A 23409-nucleotide genomic window follows, 5' to 3' on the forward strand; every position below is an offset into this window, starting at 1 on the left:
CAGGAATCTGGATTCTCACTGGTTTAGTATGTAGAGAGTCAGCAAGGCTACTGCTGTGTTTATGTTGGTGCGAAATGAATACTAATTCTAATAACTCCTCTAACATTTTGGAAAACATACCATGTACATTACTCAGTAAGTATCATCATCCTAGTTCACAGGAGAAGACAGTGAATTTAAGTAAGAGATCCCACATTTTCCACAATTCTACACTACTTTTTTCATTCAGAAGCTCATTTACAAGCTCTTTTAAATATCAATTCTATAACGTGGACAGGGATCTGGTTTCTGAAACTGCATTAGATTTGGTGTTGAATATTTCAGGGAGGGTTTTGTTGTTTTACTGCAGCTTGGGTTTAAGAAGGCAAATTGATAGTGCTCTCCCAACCATAATATCAATGAAATGACAGATATATATATGATATATACATGAAGTCCACCTGCTGGCCTGACCTGCCCAACCACTTCTTCCAGGATGAACCCTCCCACCTGAGGATCACTTTAGGCTCTACAGACCACTGCCACCCCGCCCCACACCCCCATCCTCCCCAGGAAACAAACACCACACCTCCTCCAGCTGCTGTGATCATTTATCAGTCTAGACTATTGCATAGAAATCACCTGAGGATCTGGTGAAAATGCAGATTCTGATTCAGAATCTAACAAGAGTTAACAAGCTCCCAGGTGACACTAGTGCTACGGTTTCTGCACCAGACGTTGAGTAGCAACGGTCTAGACAAGATTTTCTAAATTGGCTTCCCTGACACTCTTTAAATTAAAAACAACAACAGCAGCAAATATACATAAACTGAAAAAGTTATTCCTAAACCTTTCCTCAAAATACACTGTTATAAATCCGAGGAAGTTTTATGTTGACATCGGTAACTATCTTTGAATGCTACTCTTTCCATGGCTCTCTTATGATTCAAAGTTTCAATTTCTTAGATAAGAGAGTGAATTTAATTACATTCCTTTTGCACTCTTAATACAATGTTTACAATTAATGTCCTGATTTGGCATGGAGTTGGGCAGGCTCTTTCTGGAGTCCTTGGCATGACAGAACACCAGTTTCAACTCATACGTTAATTGCCAAAGAGTTACAACGACTGCAGCACTTGCCCTGAAGTAAATTGTACCTGCTTTGCTCACTGAGTGAAAATCAAAATAATAAGACCCTATTCCTTCATCCTGGGCTCCACTAGAGACACAGAGCCCATGCCAGGGGGTGGGGCACTTTGGACACTGGTGGACAGATGTAACTTTCAGGTCATGGCACAACTGATTAATTAGGAAAGAAAGAAAGGAAAAAGAGGCAGCAAGGCGGGTGGGGCAGGGAGGCGTTCACTTAAATCTCTGACCGTCCTGTGCTCTCCGCTGAAGGTGGAATCGCTGCAAGGAGCATCAGCCACCACCTCCAGGTTTAGTTTCTTGGCAGTCAGGGACAGCAAACAAAGCTATGTATCATGGGGTTTGGAGGCAGACCAAATGAAACAGGAATTTTGTCTCTGATGGATGTCTTTCGCAAGTTATTCACCTCCAGAACCTGTACAATGAGGGTAGTAGTATCTTCTGTCTAGGAGTCTGAGGGATTTATACAAGTGAGAAGATTATACAAAATGATGTATGTAAAAGATCCAGCAATGTAAGGCACAGGGTAGCCACTGTTGGTATTAATACTATCAAGCATTAATGAATGGGAGCTACTCTTCATATTAGTATTCATACTGTTAAGCCCTGCTAGGTATGTCTCAGCAGTCAGCAGCCACCCAGTCCAGTCTTGGGGTCTGTAATTTACCTCCCTCTTCCCACCTTGTCAGGAACTTGGGTGAAGTGGCCCTCCAGGCATTGAGGCCTGGTGGAGAGTGGGCTGGATATAGGGCCTCAATGAGGGACATGTCTGCAAGACAAGTGCTGTGTCATGCAGGTCTCAGCAAATTCCAAAAACCAAAATAAACCCAGACAAAGTTGGATATAGAATTGGTTCTTCCATGCAGACGAGATGTGTGCTTGCCTGGGGCAGCCCAGCTGTGTTTGAAGGTTTGAAGGCAGCTAGTCCCAGTCTCAGTTCTGCAATTTTTGTGATGTGTCACTTCCCTCCCACTTTCTTGTCATTGCCCATGGTTACTGAGACTGCAAAGGTAGTTCAAATCTACCCCCTGAATCAAATCTGGGTTCAAATCACGTCTCTTGCCATTTTTTCAGTTAGTTGACTTTGGGGACATCGTCTTTCTGAGCTTCATTCCATTTCGTCAACCGTGAAACTGGCATCGTTTGCCTACCCTTCAATGTGGTTCATGACTAGAATTGCCAGATTAGCAAATAAAAATACAGGACACCCAGTTCAATCTGAATTTCAGATAAACAATAAATTATTTTTAGTATGAATTTATTTTGTAGGATACCCAATTAAATTTGATAATTTTGCAGTATAATATGTCCCAAATATTGCCTGGGACATACTTACACTAAAAGAAAAAATTGTTCTTTATCCGAAATTCAATTTTAACTGGGTATCCTGTAATTTATCTGGCAACCCTACTAATGACAATTAAATATGTGAGAATGTTTAGCACAAAGAAGATACTGAAGTGACTCTCTCTGTATTCCCACAGAGCTCTGTACATACTTATTTCAGGTCCTCAAGGACAGCGAAAGAGAAAGAGAGAGGAAGAGGGAAAGGAGACAGACTAGAAAAGGTACTTTGAAGGAGGTAGTATCTGCTCTGGCGTTAAAGCACAAGCAGGAATCTATCAGGTTTGAAAGCAGCATAGAGCGTGTTTATCAGGCTTAGAAGGCAGCACAGAGCATAACGTACAGTTGTGGCAGATGAGCTAAGGACCATAAAGCAGCTAAGGACTGCAATAAAGCCTGAACATTATCTTGGGATCAGTGGAGAATCACTAATCTTTTTTTCCAGGGGAGTGATTTGATCAGATTTAGGTTTTAGAACGATAGCTCTGGCAATGTTGTGAGGGATTGTACAGAGGTCGTGTTGGGGAGTAGGGAGGAGGAAGGGGTGCTGAACAGGTGAAGGCTTGAACCACGTCCATGGCAGTGAATGGAGAGAAATGGACAGATTCAAGAGACATTACAGATGTTGAATGACAGGATTTTGTGAGAAGCTGAATGTGAAGATGGAGAGAGGAGTCAAGAGTCTACTGAAACGCAGTTTACGTGAGAATGTTCAGAGAGAGGAAGAACACAGAAGAAAGTGGCATCATGGAAGCTGAGGCAGAAAGATTGGAGGGAAGATGGTGAACAGTGTCACATACTGCAAAGGTAAAGGAAAATGAGGATTGGAAGGGGAAAGTGGTCCTTGAAGTCCACTGACCTTGGCAGTTATAATGGAGGTCACTATTGACATTTGCATGAAATGTTTTAGAAACAGTGGAATATACGAGAGGCAAATAGGAGAGAAATGAAGGTCTACCCTTTCAAGAAATTTACAGGTGAAAAGAGAAATCACTTGAGGGGGACCATGGTCTGTGGAAAGTTTTTGGTTTGTGTTTTAGTATGTGCAGAAAAAGAGCAATTTGTATAAAGGAGGCAAAGAATCCAGTAGAGAAGGATGGAGACTAAAGATAAAGGAGAATGAGAAGATAAGCAATGACCAAGCTCCCTTAGAAGACAGGTGATAAGAGCACTAATAACACAGGTGAAAACAGGTAAGGATACTTTTTTCCTCAATAGAAAGGAAGAATGTAGACTTAGTAGACACATGGGTGTCTAGAGGTACCGAGAAAAGAAGCTGAGGGAATTCATGATTTGATGGTCTCCATTTTCTTTGGGAGTTAGTGATAAACTGAGAGAAGAAGAAGTCTACAGACTATAAGTCTTCTAAAGTCAATATAAAAGTTTAGTGGAAGAGAGGTGGTAGCAGTACAGGCATAGGAGGTTGTGACAGAAAAGGAGTTTATGACAGAGGTTTTTTTTTAACTATTATAAAATACACATAACATAGGGGACTGGCCCCGTGGCCAAGTGGTTGGGTTTGCGTGCTCTGCTTCGGCGGCCAAGGGTTTCGCCAGTTCAGATCCTGGGCGCAGACATGGCACCTCTCATCAGGCCATGCTGAGGTGGCGTCCCACATGCCACAACCAGAGGCACTCACAACTAGAAACTACAACTATGTACTGGGGGGCTTTGGGGTGAAGAATTAAAAAAAAAAAAAAAGATTGGCAACAGTTGTTAGCTAAGGTGCCAATCTTGAAAAAAAAGAAAAACACATAACATAAAATTTACGTTGTTGACTTAAAAAATTTAGAGGAGCATTTCAGGGGGTAAATACTGGATTGTGACCTAGTGTGTGAATTCCTGAAATGGAACTGAACATCCATAAAGTCAAGGTGAGGAATTATGAAACTCAGTGAAGGAGAGCATTGTTGAAGGAAGGTAGTAGAACAATGAATTGAAAAGGGCAAGGCAGAGCCAAGATTATACTAACCCTGTTTCCCAGTCTAAGGATAAGGGTGTAGAAGTTAGTGGGAGAAAGAGTAGACTCCACTTGATACTCAGGACGGAAATCTTCATGAAGGGAGAAACTTCAGTTCTTCTGTTACAGTGAGGAGATGGGAGCATTTTAGGAAAGCGCTAAATTTCTAGAGATTTCTTGGAAATTAATTTGTGGTTTGAGAACATAATAGGAAGCTTTAAGGAGAGAATTAGTGGGAGGAAGCCAGGAAATGTGTCGAACTGAAGTGGGTAATGATAATCCTATGTAAGAAATTAAGTAACAGGGTAGGAAGTGTTATGGGCTGTGACTCTGGTCAAGAGATGAGGGAGGCAGGGTGTTGAGAGCTAGACTTGAATGGGACAAACTAGGCTCAGGTTTCACCTGGTATCAAGTTGCTTTTTGTCTCTGCAAACTCTCCATCTTCTGTCTTGACAGAACTGCAAACCCTCTGGGAGCCAGGGACATAATATGCTGAGTTTGTGCTGTAGATTATTGGTTCTTTGGTGACTTTGGCATTTTATTGAGACTTTGGTGGTTTAAAAAGGTGGGGTGGTATTGTTTGGAAATTAAAATAATTTAATCCTACTGGAAATTAACTCTACCTCAACCAATTTCTTGGTTTTCATGAGGAGAGAGGGGATTAAGACAGTCATGGACACCATGAAAATTTTTTCTCAGTTTTTTTTTTTACTACATTTTTCCGCATATAAAAGAACCACTTACCCCTAATAGAAAGTCTGAACATTTTAAAGAAGTAAAGCAAACAAAGAAACAAACAAAACCTTCCTAAGTCTAGCATCCGAAATCAACCACCTCTAACATTTTGGCGTATTTCCATCTCATGATTTCTTTTCCTTCCCCTCCTTTATGTAAGGAGAATCACAAAAAAGATATATACCTGGCTTTATCATTTAGTATTTTATAGTAATCTAGTAAGATGTTTTTAAAGACTTGTTTGGATAGGTTGGATCTATTTTTCTAGATTTATTCTAGAGTTCATTCTGGGTGTCTTCTAGAATCTGAACCTGGTGAAGGACCCTCTCTAGAATCTTCCTCCGCATGCCTTATAGTCTGCCTCAAAATGCCTTATTTCCTAAATAGAACTTATGGAAGAACTACATTGCATGAGACACCTCATCATATGCTTCTTATTCTGGAGTCTACAAACACTGCTTGTGGATGACAGTGGTATGTGCACTGTACTGACACAATTCTTAACTGTGCAAACTTCTAAGATTTCTGAATAAAATTTATAGAATTATATGATCAAAATGTGTGCATGAAAGCCACTCTTTCTTTTGGTAGAGTGGCAGAAAGGTTAAATTTAAACAATACAAAATAGGGCCTTATATCCACCAGGTTCATTTTGACAAGGTAAAATAAACTATGATATGGGATTGAAGTGAATTTACTATTTAGAGTTCTAAAAAAATAAGAAATTCATAAATTTCACAGATATGTCAAAGGAAGTATTGATAAGTTCCCTTATTTCTACAAAAAAATAAACTGATAAAAGATATGGAATCCAATATACTTTCTAAAGAGAAATTTTTCATGATGACATACTTTTATAATGATATGATCAAAGAAAATTAAGATAGCTCTGAGGCTAATCAAGAGTCAGCACTGCTCAAAGGCCTCAGGGCTTTCCTAAGAACCCTGCCCAGGCCTAGCCGAGGTGGTTACTGTCCAGCAAGAACAGAACCTCCTAAACTCTTCCAGACCTGGGCACAATTGCTCAACCTACCTGGGGCTGGACTTCTCTGGACTGAAAAAGAAACATTTGTTTAAAAGGTTTTGAAAGGTGAAAGACCAATTGCATCAAAAATTTTGGTATTTGCTGCAGAGCCCTGTTATATGGGATATACTGAGCACAAGATACTAGGCAAGAGAAGTCACATAATGACTCACTAATCTAAAAATATATTGAATGAATCTTGCTCACTGGTAGAGATTCGAAATAACAATTCAGTTTAAGGAATAAAGAATAATACATTTATCACATTACATAATTTTTCTAGGATTACTTTAATCCCTCGGACTGAAATTATGAATTTGGACTCAAAGACTTCCTCCTCAATTAAAAGTTTTTTAAATTAAACTTCTCATTTTGAGCTATTGTAGATTCACAACCACTTGTAAGAAATAATACAGAGTGATCCTGTGTACACTCACCCAGTTTTCCCTAATGGTAACATCTTGCAAAAAACTATCATACAATATTACAACCAGGATAGTGACGTTGATACAATAAAGATACTGAACTTTTCCATCACCTCAAGGATCCTTCAGATTATTCATTTATAGCCTCACCCAGTTCCCTCTCACTCCTACCCCCTCCTTAACCCCTGGCAGTCACTAACCTGTTCTCTGTTTTTGTCATTTCTAGAATGTTATATAAATGGAAACATACAGTTTGCAACCTTTTGGAGATGATTGGCTTTTTCACAATCAGCACCACCCAGGTTGCTGCATAGGTCTCGAGTTCATTCCTTTTTATTGCTTAATGATATGGATATACCAAAGTTTGTTTCACCATCATCCATTGAAGGACATCTAGGTTGTTTCCAGTTTTGGCTATTATGAATAAAGATTGCCAAAAAAATTTGTGTACAGGTTTTTGTGTGGACGTAAGTATTTTATTTCTCTGGAATAAATTCCAGGAGTACAATTGCTGGGTTGTATGGAAGCCACATGTTTAGTTTTTAAAGAAACTGCCAGTGTCTTACAGAATGGCTATGCCATTTTACATTCCCACCAGCACTGTATGAGTGATCAAGCTTCTTTGCACTATGAGGGGGCCAAGATGGGGAGTATCCGACTTTAGAGAGGTAAGGCAACTTCCCCAAAGTCACAGGGCCAGTTAGTGGTGAGCCTAGAGAGGAACCTAGCCCACTGCATATCTACTTCAGAAGCTGTCTGTATTTTTCCATAGGACAAATAAAGTTAGTTTTAAAATAGTAATGTAAATGTACCAATAACTTGCAAATCTCCCGTTAGCATGGGGAAAAAATTGTTGGGATAAATCCGTGTTGTCAAATTTCCTTGAGGTAAATTTTTAGTGAATCAGAGAAATTGTTCATCAGTTATATTTTATCTTAGAAGACAAAGACAGTACCCAGACTTAACAAAGCAAAGTGAGGTTATGTCATATAACTGTTTTTATTTTTAACATTATCTGTAAGTCACTCGAAGTGATAGAAGGGTTATTCTTCAAAGGTAGATTTCAGAGGCAATCTACTTATTTACAAATAAGGAGCAAGGGAGGATAGCACAGCAGGAATTCTTGCTTCAGAATTACTTTAATCCCTCAGACTGAAATTTTGAATTTGGAATCCTGAAATGGCATCCCAGTCATAGAATTCTAGATCCAGATGCTACCTCCAGATTTTGGCAGGGAAGATGTGTCTAAAAGGAAAAACAGCAATTAAGTTAGACCTAGGAGAACTGGGTAGCCTCAAAATAGCTAGTAGAGCTGAAGGCTTAAACGAGATAGTTCAGAGGATGAGGCACTGCCCGGTCTTCAAGGGTTCTTTCCCTTAATGCAATCTCTCTCACTTTGGGCGAATACCTATTAATTTACTAAAAGATGATTAGTTCACAACTGACTTGGAATTAAAGCGAAAACTTCTGGTTTTGAGTCAATCATCAGATATGAAATGAGTAGATATATGCAGAGAGAGCTCATTAAATGGTGACCAACTTGGTCATGAAAGCAGAAAACAACAAAACTATGCTTCTGCTGCTTCACCTCCAACTGACAGGGAGAGTAGAAGATGTTACTAGCTATAGTGAACATCTGTTACTTTTTGTCTACCCTTCATTCTTTCCTTTTGGAAGCTACACTCCTGGCTTTCTCATTCACATGGTTCTGTTGGGGCTGTCAATCAAGGGTCCTACTTCCCTGCCCTAGGATACCATAGGGCTGGGTGAGTGATTGGCGGAGGGAAAAGCATGTGATCCAAACAGATCCAATCTGAATCCCATGTTGAGTATTGATAACAAGAACCAGATAGTCTCTTTCCTTGTGAGACTCTAAGAGGTAAGAGCCATAGCCCAGAAGCCTACGGCTGCCAGAAGCCATGTTTCCCAGTCACAGGGGGACCCTGTAGAGAACGAAGCCAATCAGAGGAAAGCAGAAGTAAAAGATGAGCAGAGTAGGGCAAATATTTGGTCACCTCAATTGTTGTCCCAGCATCCAGTCCCTGAATCTTTTAGTTACATAAACCAATAAATCTTCTTTTAGCTTAAGCTAGAGTTCTAAGTTGATGATTTTCCTTTGAAGGAGCCCTGACTAACATCTAACTATAGGATTAGGAACTTTTGATCAAAAAATGTTCTAGACCAATCACAAACAAACTGCATAACAATTTTTGCTGTGTAAATTTCTTTTGAATTCCCCTTCCGACCCCCAAAATAAATATGTCTTACATGAGACAAAGTTGAAACTTGACAGAAAAAAATTAATTGATTGAAGTCTATGCTTTCCTTTAAAGTAGGGTTTAGTCACAAAAGCAACAGATGCTCTCATACTGGATTTGTAAGAAGGAAAAACGCCAAAAGAACATTTCCCTAAAATGCCTGCTAATCAATTCAACAAGAGCCAAGACTCAAAGGGAATCTAAATTATTATTAGGTCCTATGAAACTAGTTTATGCATAAGGGATCAAAATAGAATAATTGTATTATAAATACATAATTACAAAAGCTGTGGCTGATCATGATTATCCAGTACATCCTGGGCTTTCAACACTATTGTAACACTATTGCATAGAGACTCGGAGAGAGGACAAAGACTCAGCCTGGCTTGTTTTTTTTTTTTTTTTTAAAGATTTTATTTTTTTCCTTTTTCTCCACAAAGCCCCCTGGTACATAGTTGTATATTCTTCGTTGTGGGTCCTTCTAGTTGTGGCATGTGGGACGCTGCCTCAGCGTGGTTTGATGAGCAGTGCCATGTCTGTGCCCAGGATTCGAACCAACGAAACACTGGGCCGCCTGCAGTGGAGCGCACGAACTTAACCACTCAGCCACGGGGCCAGCCCCTCACCCTGGCTTGTTTTGTTCCGTTTTGTTCTGAACAGTTTTATTGGGGTATGACTGACACATAATCAAGTACCTTATTTAAAGTGTACATCTGATAAGTTTGGGCATATACATAAACCTGTGATGCCATCACCACAACCACAACCACAACAAGCATGTTCATCTCCCCCGACATTTTCTGTTCCTATGTCCCTTTGTTGTCCCTCTCTCTCAAACCTCCCTGCTCACTCCTTCTGTCCTCCTAAGCAAACACTGATCTTCTTTCTGTCTTTATAGGTTAGCTTGTATTTTCCAGATTTCTATATAAATGGAATCATATAATATTACTCTCTTTTTTTGATCTAGCTTCTTTCACTGAGCATAATTATTTTTAACATTCATACATGTTGCATATATCAATAGGTCATTCCTTTTTATTGTTGAGTAGTATTCCATTGCATGAACATACCACAAATTGCTTGTTCTCAACTGACTTTTAAATGTTTGTTTTATAAGCATCCACTGAGGAATTACAAAAGTGCTAGGTGCACTAGCTTAGTAGTGCGGCATTTATTGTCCTGCGAAACAAGACTTTTTCAGTCCTTAGAAGAAAATGTCAATTAGTATCACCACATGGGATTTATAGTATTTATAGTTACTACTTAACAGATTCTCATGTTCTTTTCTTGAGAATATAGATACAATATTTAATTTATTAATGATGAAATTTAACCAAGTAAAAAAAAACCACATTAACTAGACATAAAAATCAACTGCTTTAGATGGACTTGGATCAAGAACTCAAAAAGATGTCACTAAAAATACCTGTGCTTTTATTTTACTTTTTAACTTGTGACCAAAATAAGCAAAAAGATTTTTCCTGAGGATTGGCAGCAGAGAACTGGCAATATCATCAACAACGCGGGTCTTCTGCAAATGGCTCTTAGATTGCCTTTCTCTTCCAGCATATCTTATACCAGACACTGGAGATAAAAAAGGATAGGTCAACAAATGCTAACACCAAGACACACTGCAGCCTTTCAGCCTTCCATTAACATTGCATTACTACTTTAAAAGCAACTCAAATAACAATGTTCATGTCTGTTCAATCAAAGTCTGTATATCTGCCAATGAGATTTTGGTAAGAAACTTAGGAGGGTAAGATTGCCATTTGGAAATGGTCCCTAGTTATTTTCTTTATTGAAACACCTGTTTTTATTTAAAATACCCCTATAAATTTATTCACACCTTATTTTCTAAAGAAAATATTTACCCATATATTTATTTACTCTCTCAATACCTGGGTCAGTAAGGCCTTAATGCTGTTTCTTGACCTATCCCTTTTTTCATGTTACTCAATACATTTTTTAAACAAGTATCACTTGCTTAATAGGTTTAACTTATAAAGCATTTATTACTGAAAACTTGGAAAATGCAGAAATGTAGAAAGGAAAAAAATCACACGTATTTTTGCCACTCAGTACCAATCATTGTTAACATTCTGGAGCATCTTTTCCCAGGTCTTCTTTCATAAAGTGCTTTAATTGTACAAGTTTCTAAGTGGGGATACTCAATGCATTTTTCCTTCAGTGGCATTTAAGGGAAGAGGTGCTATCATTCCCATTCACTCACTTTCAACTTTTCCATCTCTTTCTTCCATATTATTCTCTCTTTCTCAATTGCATTCCTTTCTTTCTCTTTTCTCTGTTTTTCTTCCCTGTCTCTATCTTTAGGTGACACCAACAGGCTTGAGGCATTGTTTTGTCACACTGACATTTCAGGACAAAGATACTGATTATGATTATGCCATTGGAAATCAAGACTTGTGATCCACCATGGAAGAAAATGAGCACAACAAGAGAAAGACTTCAGATACAGGAACTATTAGGAAAACAATGTTTATACTGTTTTTAAAAAATGAAAAAGGAGTATAAACATATCTGTAGGAAATAGGAAGGTATAAAAAGTTACCTAGGATAATTTAAAAAGCAACAAATAAAATTCTAAAAGTAACTAAAATAATCTCAATTAAAAATTCAATAGATATGAACAGTGTACAAGACACTAAGAGAATAAGTGAACTGGAAGATAGAGCAGAAGAAATTATCCAAAATGTGACTTGGAGAGAGAATAATGGAAAATACAGGAGATATTGTTTTAATTTCTAGAGGGACAATTAAAATTACATAAATAGAATATATTACTTTCAAATAAGTAAGGGGCAAAATGGAATAAAATATAAAACAAAAAAAGGCAACAAAAGGAAAAAAAATAAACATAGAAAATGAGCGACAACTAGAAAGCCCAAAAAAGATTATAGATTTAAAATCAAACATATAAGTATTTACATTATATGTAAAAGGATTTAATGTTTCAGTTAAGACAAAAATTGTCAGACTGGATCAAAAAAGTTCAATTGTACACCACTAATAAGAATCATATTAAACATATAGATGCAGAAAGATAGAAAAGGAAACAGATGAAAAAAGTTATACCATGTTGATACTAATTAATATTACTTAGTTTAACTATATTAATGTTAGATAAATAGATCTTAAGGCAAGAAGCATTGCTAGGGAGAGAGAAACAGATCGCTTCAGGGAGTGACATCAAAATGGCAGAAGAGGCAGCTCCAAACTCCCAACTGCCAACAGAACCACCACAAATTAAGCAGAAATGATCAGAACCAACCTTGTCAGAACTCTGCAAAATAGTCAAAAGTTTACAGCAACTAAACAAATGCTGAATATAGAAACAGGCAACTTAAAAACAATAGGGAAGCTTTGTAGTTAAAAATACCTGCTCTTGTCTCACCCCCGCCCCAGCTCAGTGATAGTCTTTAAGAAAGCAGTCTGTGTTCCTAGATTGGGATTGTGGTTCCTCAGAACCAGGGCAGACCTTTTCAACAATTATTGTATAGTTATGTTCTACCCTGTCTTGGGGATATCTGAAGGATTGAGGCAAGATGCTTGTCTGTTTCACGTAATTGGGAACTTACCCTGGATAGAAAAACAGCAGGTGCTGCTCAAAAACACTGGATGGCAGACAAACAACCTGCAGCTGCCTGTTGCAAAAGATTATGACTCAGACACACAACAGATTACCTAAAGACTTGGAGGAAAAGTCAGGAGAAAATTTCCGTGGGAAACTAGAGCAATCAAAAGTACTTATGTATACAGGGGAATTTAGAAAGTCACACACATGCCCAGGGCAAGCATGCTCAGTAAAGACCTGAGAAGACTGTCATCTTTCAACTCAGGGTGACCCCTAGAGTTCAGTACCAGTCTCGCTAAGTGCTGAAGAAGTGTCCCAGCACACAGCCCCCCTGCAAAGAGTAGGTTGGTTTTCATTGTTGTATTAACTCTGGCAATCAAGGAAATCTCTGTCAAAACATTAGCTGGACAAAAGCTATGGAACAGAGATATCAGTAACCCACAGAACAATGAATATAGTCTCTATGCTGTGGTGGGGAGGGGCGGTTGGGAAAAGTCACTGCACAAAAGGACTACTACAGACTGCAATTTTTTAAAAAAGCAGCAAACCCTGTGGAAAGGGGAGAATCTGATTTCCAAGGTTACCACATTATAATATTCAAATATCCTCTTTTCAACAACAAAAAACACATAAGGCATACAAAACAAAATTTAAAGTATGGCCCATACAAAGGAATAAAATAAAACAACAGAAACCATCTCTGAGGAAGTCCAGACATTGGACTTACTAGACGAAGGCTTTATAAAAATTGTTAAATATGCTCAAAGAGCTAAAGTAAAACATGGACAAAGACCTAACAAAAATCAGGAAAATAGATGAACAGGATGAGATTATTGATGAGGAAAGATAAATTTTAAAAGGACCATTCCATAAAATCAGGAAGACAAGGATGTCCAATTTCACCACTTTTATTCAACATAGTGTTGGAAATTCTAGCCAGAGCAATTAGGCAAGAAAAAGAAATGAAAGACATCCAAATTGGAAAGGAAGAAGTAAAATTATCTCTGTTTATAGATAACACAACCTTATATGTAGAAAACCCTAAAGATTCTACAGAAAAACTGTTACAACTAATAAATGAATTCAGAAGAGTTTCAGGATAGAAAGGGAATACACAAAAATCAGTTGCATTTCTATAAACTAACAATGAGCAATCCAAAAAGGAAATTAAGAAATCAATTCCATTTACAGTAGCATCAAAAATAATAAAACACTTTGGAATAAACTTTGCCAAGGAGCCAAAAAGACTTGTACCCAGAAACTATAAAATATTGGTGAAAGAAATTAAAGAGGACATAAACAAATGGAAAGGCACCCATGTTCATGGATTGGAAGGCTTCAACATTGTTAAGATGTTGATGCTCCCCAAAGTGATCTACAGACTAAATGCAATCCCTATCAAAATCTCAGCAATGTTTTTGCAGAAATAGAAAAACCCATCCTTAAATTCGCATGGGATATCAAGGAACCCTGAATAACCAAAACAGTCATGAAAAAGCATAAATTTGGAGGACTGACAGTTCCAGATTTTAAAACTTACTACAAAAATACAGTAATGAAAACTGTGATACTGGCATGAAGGCAGACATGTAGACCAATATAATAGAATAGATAACCCAAAAATAAAGCTTCATATATACGTCAAATATTGGGTGTCAAGATGACTCAATGTGGAAAGATAGTCTTTCCAACAAATTGTGCTAGGAAACTTGACATCCATATACAAAAGAATGAAGTTGGAAGTTTCCCTACACCATATACAAAAAAGGAACTCAAAATGGATCAAAAACCTAAAGTGTAAGAGCTAAAACTATAAAATATCTAGAAGGAAAACTTCTAGGGGAGGTCTTCTCTAGAAATAGGGGAAATTTTCATGACATTGGATTTGACGATGATTTCTTGGATATGACCAAAAGCATAGGCAGCAAAGAAAGATATCTGTATAAAATGTTCATGGTAGCATTACTCACAACAGCTGAAAGGTGGAACCCCAAGTGTCCATGAATGAATGCATGGATAAAGAAAATATGGTACATACATGCACTGGAATATTATTCAGCCTTAAAAAGGAAAGAAATTCTGACACATGCTACAACATGAATGAACCTTGAGGACATTATGCTGAGTGAAATAAGCCAGGTACAAAAAGACAAATATTATAAGATTCTACTTATTTAAAGTACCTCGAGTAGTCAAATTCATAGAGACAGAAAGTAGACCAGTGGTTGCCAGGGGCTAGAGGAGGCAGAATGCGGAGTTAGTGTTTAAAGAATATTGAGTTTCAGTTTAGGAAGATGAAAATGATCTGTAAACGGATGGTGGTGATGGCTGCATAACAATGTGAATGCACTTAATGCCTCAGAACTGTACACTTAAAAATGGTTAAAATGATAAATTTTATGTTACATATATTTTACTCCAATAAAAAAATGGAACAACATAAATACAAGAGCTAAAACCATAAAAAAAGTTAGAAGAAAACATAAGCATAATTTTTCTGACTAGGTTTTGACAATGGATTGTTAGATATGACACCAAAAGCACAAGTAACAAAAATAAAAATAGAGAGGGAGGATCCAAGATGGCGCCATGAGTAGTCCTCTTTGTCTCTCCCCCTTAGAGTCTACAATTATTTGGACACTCATCGCTTAACAAAGGATATCCAGATAGCATCTCAGGACGTCTGAGAGACCCACGCGACTATACATCGGAAGGTGGACGGACTTCCCTCCAGGAGGATGTGGAGATAGGTGAAAACTCTCCGAACCCGACCGAACAGCCTAGTACCTGCAAGTGGCTTTCTTCCAACGGATGCCCCCAGAAGATCTACACACATCTAGGGCAGGAGCGAGCACACACCAGAGGAGCGACGGTGGAAACAGGTGACCAGAACCCTACCTAAACCCCCCGCAATTACTCCTAAATGCAGAGGGAAACTCTAGAGTTACACACCTGAGCCCTCAGGGAGAGTCTCGCCCCGCCATTGACGGGGAGATCCTGCCTAGTGTTCACGGCACCCGGAGGGTCCCAGAGAGAATCACAGAGGGTACAGCGGCCCCCCAGCTGCCACTGCCTGCACGGTGGGGAAAGGGATTGCCGGAGATCTCAGAGAGGACTGGGGCAGGGTGAAGCTCCAGAGGCCGGCTCCGTGCCCCGGAGCGGAAGCTCCAGAGTTCCGCCCTGGCAGCAGACAAAACTCTCTGTCTGCCATTAGCGGAGGGGCCACGCCCAGCATTCACAACTCTGGGAAAGTCCCAGAGAGAATCCCAGAGGGCGAGGTGACCCCCAGCTGCCGTTGCCCACCCCATGGGGCTAGGGATTGCCGGAGATGTCGGAGAGGACTGGGGCTGGGTGAAGCTCCAGAGGCCGGCTCCGCGCCCCGGAGGGGAAGCTCCAGAGTTCCGCCCAGGCAGCAGACAAAACTCTCTGTCTGCCATTAGCGGAGGGGCCACGCCCAGCATCCACAACACCAGGAGGGTCCTGGAGAGGAGAATATCAGGCAGGGCAGCAGCTGACCAGCTACCACTGAAATCAGGATCTCCAGGTATCCCCCAGACAGGGCAAAGGGCTCCCCGAGTTCCTGGGGAACAGGACTGGGGCTGGGTGGAGTTCCAGCGACCTAGGGGGAAACCCTACAGGCTCACAGCAGCCTCAGGGAAAGCCTCTGCACAGCACTAGTAGAGAGCACCCATCCGGGAGCCACAAGGCTGGAAGACCCCAGGACAAAAGTAGCATAGCTAGGTGAGCTAACCACAGACTGTAGAAGATGCCAATAGCTCTGCTGCGACCCATAGTGGACAAGTGAGATTTTGTGGGTGCCGACAGTGACGGAGCGGCAAATATAAGTGATCCTACCCCTGGCCGCTGGAAAAGCCCATAACACTGTTGCAGACCCCAAGGAGGGAGCATGTCTAGGTGGGCTGCAACAGTAGGCACCAGCAGCCTGAAGCCCCTCCGTGATGGCCCCCACGGCAGAAGAGGGAATCCAAAGGACCACTGTGACTACGAGGAGGGGCCCAGGCCCAGTTAGCAACTGCGGATAGGGTTCCTGGTTGGTGCAGTATAAACAGCGGCTCCCCCACCACACCAGCAGAAACAAGGGGAAGGAGCAACTAAACTCTATCTCTATGTGGAGGCACAAATCTACAACATCAAGCAACATGAAAAAATACATTAAATCTCCAGAACAGAAGGAAAATAACAAATACACAGAAAACAATCCCAAAGAAAATGAGATATATAACCTAAATGACGATGACTTCAAAACAGCCATCATTAAAATACTCAATGAGTTAAGAGAGAATTCAGATAGACAACTCAACGAGTTCAGGAGCTATGTCACAAAAGAGTTTGATACGATAAAGAAGAACCAAACAGAAATACTGGAAATGAAGAACACAATAGAGGAGATTAAGAAAAATCTAGATGCACTGAAGAGTAGGGCCGATAATATGGAGGAAAGAATTAGCAACTTGGAAGATGGGAATATAGAAATGCTGTAGGCAGAGGAGGAGAGAGAAGTAAGACTAAAAAGAAATGAAGAAACTCTCTGAGAATTATCAGACACAATTAGGAGATGCAACGTAAGGATTATAGGTATACCAGAGGGAGAAGAGAAGGAGAAAGGTGCAGAAAGCCTATTCAAAGAAATAATGGCTGAGAACTTCCCAAATCTGGTGAGAGAGATGGATCTTCAGGTGACAGAAGCCAATAGATCTCCAAACTTTATCAATGCAAGAAGACCAACTCCACGCCATATAGTAGTGAAGCTAGCAAAAGTCAACGACAAGGAGAAAATACTAAGGACAGCCAGGCAAAAGAAACTAACCTACAAAGGAACCCCCATCAGGCTATCAGCAGATTTCTCTGCAGAAACTTTACAGGCTAGAAGAGAGTGGAATGATATATTCAAAAATCTGAAGGACAAAAACCTACAGCTGAGAATTCTCTACCCAGCGAAAATATCCTTCAAATACGGTGGAGAAATAAAAACTTTCCCAGATAAACAAAAATTAAGGGAGTTCATTGCCACAAAACCTCCTCTTCAGGAAATCCTCAGGAAAACCCTCATTCCTGAAAAATCCAAAAAAGGAAAGGGGCTACAAAACCAAGAGCAGAGGAGATAAGTAGAAGGACAACAACAGAGAGTAGCAGCTCTTCATCAGAACAGATTAAACCATGGGACGAGAAACAAAGGAAATTGAAGAAAACCGGAAAACAAGACACAAAATGGTAGTGGTAGGCCCCCACATCTCAATAATCGCTCTAAATGTAAATGGATTGAACTCCCCAATCAAAAGACACAGAGTGGCAGGATGGATCAAAGAACAAGACCCAACAATATGCTGTCTCCAGGAAACACACCTCAGCCCCAAAGACAAACACAGACTCAGAGTGAAGGGATGGAGAACACTACTCCAAGCTAATAATGAACAAAAGAAAGCAGGTGTTGCTATACTAATATCAGACAAGGTAGACTTCAAAGCAAAACAGATAAAGAAAGACAAAGAGGGACAGTATATAATGATAAAAGGGACTCTCCACCAAGAAGACATAACACTTATAAATACATATGCACCCAACACAGGAGCACCAAAATTTGTAAAGCAACTCTTAATAGAACTAAAAGAAGACATCAACAACAATACAATAATAGTAGGGGACCTCAACACACCATTAACACCAATGGACAGAACATCCAGACAGAAAATCAACAAGGAAATAATAGAATTAAATGAAAAATTAGACCAGATGGACTTAATAGATATATATAGAACACTTCATCCAAAAACAGCAGGTTACACATTCTTCTCAAGTGCACATGGAACATTCTCAAGGATTGACCATATTTTGGGAAACAAAGCAAACATCAATAAATACAAGAGAGTTGAAATAATATCAAGCATCTTTTCTGATCATAATGCTATGAAACTAGAAATCAACTACAAGAAAAAAGCAGAGAAAGGTGCAAAAATGTGGAGACTAAACAACACGCTTCCGAACAAACAATGGATCATTGAAGAAATTAAAGAAGAAATCAAATATTATCAAGAGACAAATGAAAATGAGAACACGACATACCAAATCATCTGGGATTCAGCAAAAGCAGTCCTAAGAGGGAAATTCATCGCAATACAGGCTCACCTCACTAAAACAAGAAAAAGCTCACATAAGCAACCTCAAACGACACCTAACAGAACTAGAAAAAGAAGAACAAACAAAGCCCAGAGTCAGTAGAAGGAGGGAAATAATAAAAATAAGAGCAGAAATAAACGATATTGAAACAAAAAAGACAATAGAAAGGATCAATGAAACAAAGAATTGGTTCTTCGAAAAAATTAACAAAATCAAGAAACCTTTAGCCAGACTCACCAAGAAAAGAAGAGAGAAATTGCAAATAAATAAAATTAGGAATGAGAGAGGAGAAATCACAACAGATACCAATGAAATACAAGGGATCATAAGAGAATACTGTGAAAAACTATATGCCAACAAATTGAACAACCTGGAAGAAATGGACAACTTCCTAGACTCCTGCAACCTCCCCAAACTGAATCAGGAAGAAATGGAGAATCTGAATAGGCCAATCACAAGTAAGGAAATAGAAATGGTAATCCAAAACCTCTCCAAAAATAAGAGTCCAGGACCAGGCTTCTCTGGAGAATTCTACCAAACATTCAAAGAAGACTTAATACCTATTCTTCTCAAACTATTCCAGAAAATTGAGGAAGATGGAGTACCCCCAACACATTCTATGAAGCCAACATCACTCTGATCCCCAAACCTGACAAGGACAACACAAAGAAGGAGAACTACAGGCCGATATCACTGATGAACATAGATGCAAAAATCGTCAACAAAATTCTGGCAAACCAAATACAGCAATACATTAAAAAGATTATACACCATGATCAAGTGGGATTTATACCAGGGACACAGGGATGGTTCAACATCCGCAAGTCAATCAACGTGATACACTACATCAACAAAATGAAAAACAAAAACCACACGATCATCTCAATAGATGCAGAGAAAGCATTCGACAAGATCCAAAACCCATTTATGACAAAAACCCTCAATAAAATGGGTATAGAAGGAAAGTACCTCAACATAATAAAGGCCATATATGACAGACCCACAGCCAACATCATACTCAATGGACAAAAACTGAAAGCCATCCCTCTGAGGACAGGAACAAGACAAGGGTGCCCACTTTCACCACTCCTATTCAACATAGTACTGGAGGTGCTGGCCAGAGCAATTAGGCAGGAAAAAGAAATAAAAGGAATCCAAATAGGCAATGAAGAAGTAAAACTCTCGCTGTTTGCAAACGATATGATCTTATATATAGAAAACCCCAAAGAATCCATAGAAAAACTATTAGAAATAATCAACAACTACAGCAAAGTAGCAGGGTATAAAATCAACATACATAAATCAGTAGCATTTCTATACACTATCAATGAACTAACAGAAAAAGAACTCAAGAACTCAATCCCATTCACAATCGCAACGAAAAGAATAAAATACCTTGGGATAAACTTAACCAAGGAAGTGAAGGATATATACAATGAAAACTACAAGACTTTCTTGAAAGAAATTGACGACGACATAAAGCGATGGAAAGACATTCCATGCACATGGATTGGAAGAATAAACATAGTTAAAATGTCCATACTACCTAAAGCAATCTACAGATTCAATGCTATCCCAATCAGAATCCCAAGAACATTCTTCACAGAAACTGAACAAAGAATCCTAAAATTCATATGGGGCAACAAAAGACCGCGAACTGCTAAAGCAATCCTGAGCAAGAAAAACAAAGCCGGCGGAATCACAATCCCTGATTTCAAAACATACTACAAAGCTACAGTGATCAAAACAGCATGGTACTGGTACAAAAATAGGTCCACAGATCAATGGAACAGAATTGAAAGCCCAGAGATAAAACCACACATCTACGGACAACTAATCTTCGACAAAGGAGCAGAGGGCCTACAATGGAGAAAAGAAAGTCTCTTCAACAAATGGTGCTGGGAAAACTGGACAGCCACATGGAAAAGGTTGAAAATTGACCATTCTTTTTCACCACACACCAAAATAAACTCAAAATGGATCAAAGACCTAAAGATTAGGCCTGAAACAATAAGTCTTCTGGAAGAGAATGAGTACACTCTTTGACATCAGTTTCAAAAGAATCTTTTCGGACACTATAACTCCTCAGTTGAGGGAAACAATAGAAAGAATAAACAAATGGGACTTCATCAGACTAAAGAGCTTCTTTAAGGCAAGGGAAAACAGAATCGAAACAAAAAAACAGCTCACTAATTCGGAAAAAATATTTACAAGCCACTTATCCGACAAAGGGTTAATCTCCATAATATACAAATAACTCACACTGCTTAACAACAACAAAAAAAACAACCCGATCAAAAACTGGGCAGAGGACATGAACAGACATTTCTCAAAAGAAGATATGAATATGGCCAATACACACATGAAAAGATGTTCATCATTGCTAATCATCAGGGAAATGCAAATCAAAACTACACTAAGATATCACCTTACACCCGTTAGATTGGCAAAAACATCCAAAACCAAGAGCAAGAAATGTTGGAGAGGTTGTGGAGAAAAAGGAACCCTCATACACTGTTGGTGGGAATGCAAACCGGTACAGCCACTATGGAAAACAGTATGGAGATTTCTCAAAAAGTTAAAAATAGAAATACCCTATGACCCAGCCATCCCATTACTAGGTATCTATCCTAAGAACCTGAAATCAGAAATCCCAAGAGTCCCTTGTACCCCTATGTTCATCGCAGCATTATTTACAATAGCCAAGACATGGAACCAACCTACATGCCCAGAAACTGATGATTGGATAAAGAAGATATGGTATATATACACAATGGAATACTACTCAGCCATAAAAAAAGACAAAATTGGCCCATTCGCAGCAATGTGGATGGACCTTGAGGGTATTATGTTAAGCGAAATAAGCCAGTCAGAGAAAGACGAACTCTAAATGACTCCACTCATAGGTGGAAGTTAATATATTGACAAGGAGATCTGATCGGTGGTTACCAGGGAAAAGGGAGGGTGGGGGGCGGGCACAAAGGGGGAAGTGGTGTACCCAGAACATGACTAAAAATAATGTACAACTGAAATCTCACAAGGTTGTAATCTATCATAACATTAATAAAAAAAAATAAAAAAAATAATAAAAATAGATAAACTTGACTTCATCAAAATCAGAAACTTTTGTGCATCAAAGGACAATATCAAAAAGAGTGAAAAGACAACTACAGAATGGGAGAAAATATTTGCAAATTATATATCTGATAAAGCTTTCATATTCAGAATATATATATATATGTACAGAAGCAATTGGATATCCATAGGCTGAAAAGAAAAGAACCTTGATTAAACCTCACACCTTATCCAAAAATTAACTCAAAATGGATAATAAATTTAAACGTAAAATATAAAAGCATAAAACTTTTAGGAGAAAATCTTCAGGATCTAGGACTTGATGAAGAGTTCTTAGACTGGATACCAAAATATGATTCAAGAAAGGAAAATCTAATAAATTGAACTTGAACAAAATGAAAAACTTTTGCTAATCATCAGGGAAATGCAAATCAAAACTTCACTAAGATACCACTTTACGCCTGTTAAAATGGCTATGATCATTAAGACTAAAAATAACAAATGTTGGAGAGGGTGTGGAAAGAAGGGAACCCTCATACACGGCTGGTGGGAATGCAAACTGGTGCAGCCACTATGGAAAACAGTATGGAGATTTCTCAAAAAACTAAAAATAGGACTACCATATGACCCAGCTATCCCACTACTGGGTATCTACTCAAACAACTTGAAATCAATAATCCAAAGTAACGTATGCATCCCTATGTTCATTGCAACACTATTCACAATAGCCAAGACATGGAAGCAATCCAAGTGCCCATCAACTGATGATTGGATAAAGAAGATGTGGTATATATATACAATGGAATACTACTCAGCCATAAAAAAGACAAAATCATCCCATTTGCAACAACATGGATGGACCTGGAGGGAATTATGCTAAGTGAAATAAGCCAGACTGAGAAAGACAAACACCAGATAATTTCATTCATATGTGGAATATAACCAAACACATGGACAAAGAGAACAGTTCAGTGGTTATCAGGGGAACGGGGGTGGGGCGTGGGCATAGTGGGTGAAGGGGAGCACTTAGGTGGTGACAGACAAGAAATAACGTGCAACTGAAATTTCACAATGATGTGAACTATTACAAACTCAAAAAAAACAAAAAAAGCCCACACGCCCATTGCAACCATGTGTCCTTCTCACTCCCTTCTGGGCAGGACACCCAACTGCTGGGATTTGTAACAATCCAGGGCCTGGCCAGCTGGGACGTACGTTATCTCAATCAAAGAACAATTGCAATAGGTCTCATACACCACTGACACAGGGAATTATGATGTATGGAAGACTGACTTGATACCAAGACCAACTCAAAATACTGTGACATATCCTTTTCTGAAATATTTCAGAGGCCGGCCCTGTGGCCGAGTGGTTAAGTTCGCGTGCTGTGCTTTGGCAGCCCAGGGTTTCACTGGTTTGGATCCTAGGCGTGGACACGGCACCGCTTGTTAGGCCATGCTGAGGTGGCATCCCACATGCCACAAGTAGAAGGACTAACAACTAAAATATACAACTATGTGCCATGGGGATTTGGGGAGAAAAAGCAGGAAAAAAAAGATTGGCAACAGCGTTAGCTCAGGTGCCAATTTAAAAACAAATTATTTTAAACTTTTAGAATAAATCTCTAACTAAAATAACTCAATATAGATTACTCTTCCCTTATTTATACTTAAGACACACTGCTACTATAATGGTTTAAGCATGAATTTGGGAGTCAGAGAGGATCTAGG

The 23409-nt window shown here is 39.1% G+C and overlaps 1 protein-coding gene across 3 annotated transcripts in view; it reads left to right on the forward strand.

Annotated features, from left to right (window-relative positions):
* The first annotated feature begins 2950 nt into the window (after positions 1-2950).
* Positions 2951-23409, forward strand: part of CROT (carnitine O-octanoyltransferase) — an 86053-nt gene continuing 65594 nt past the window's right edge. The window contains exon 1 of one of the 3 annotated variants that reach the window (XM_070617346.1): positions 2951-3279. In XM_070617346.1, coding sequence (XP_070473447.1) covers positions 3252-3279 — 28 coding nt within the window. In that variant the 5' untranslated portion in view covers positions 2951-3251. Of the gene's footprint in view, positions 3280-15328; positions 15352-23409 lie in introns of those variants that run through there. The other 2 variants (XM_070617344.1, XM_070617345.1) reach the window with 2 other exon arrangements.

This window comes from Equus przewalskii, chromosome 4, assembly GCF_037783145.1.
Source record: "Equus przewalskii isolate Varuska chromosome 4, EquPr2, whole genome shotgun sequence".
Lineage (NCBI taxonomy): Eukaryota > Metazoa > Chordata > Mammalia > Perissodactyla > Equidae > Equus > Equus przewalskii.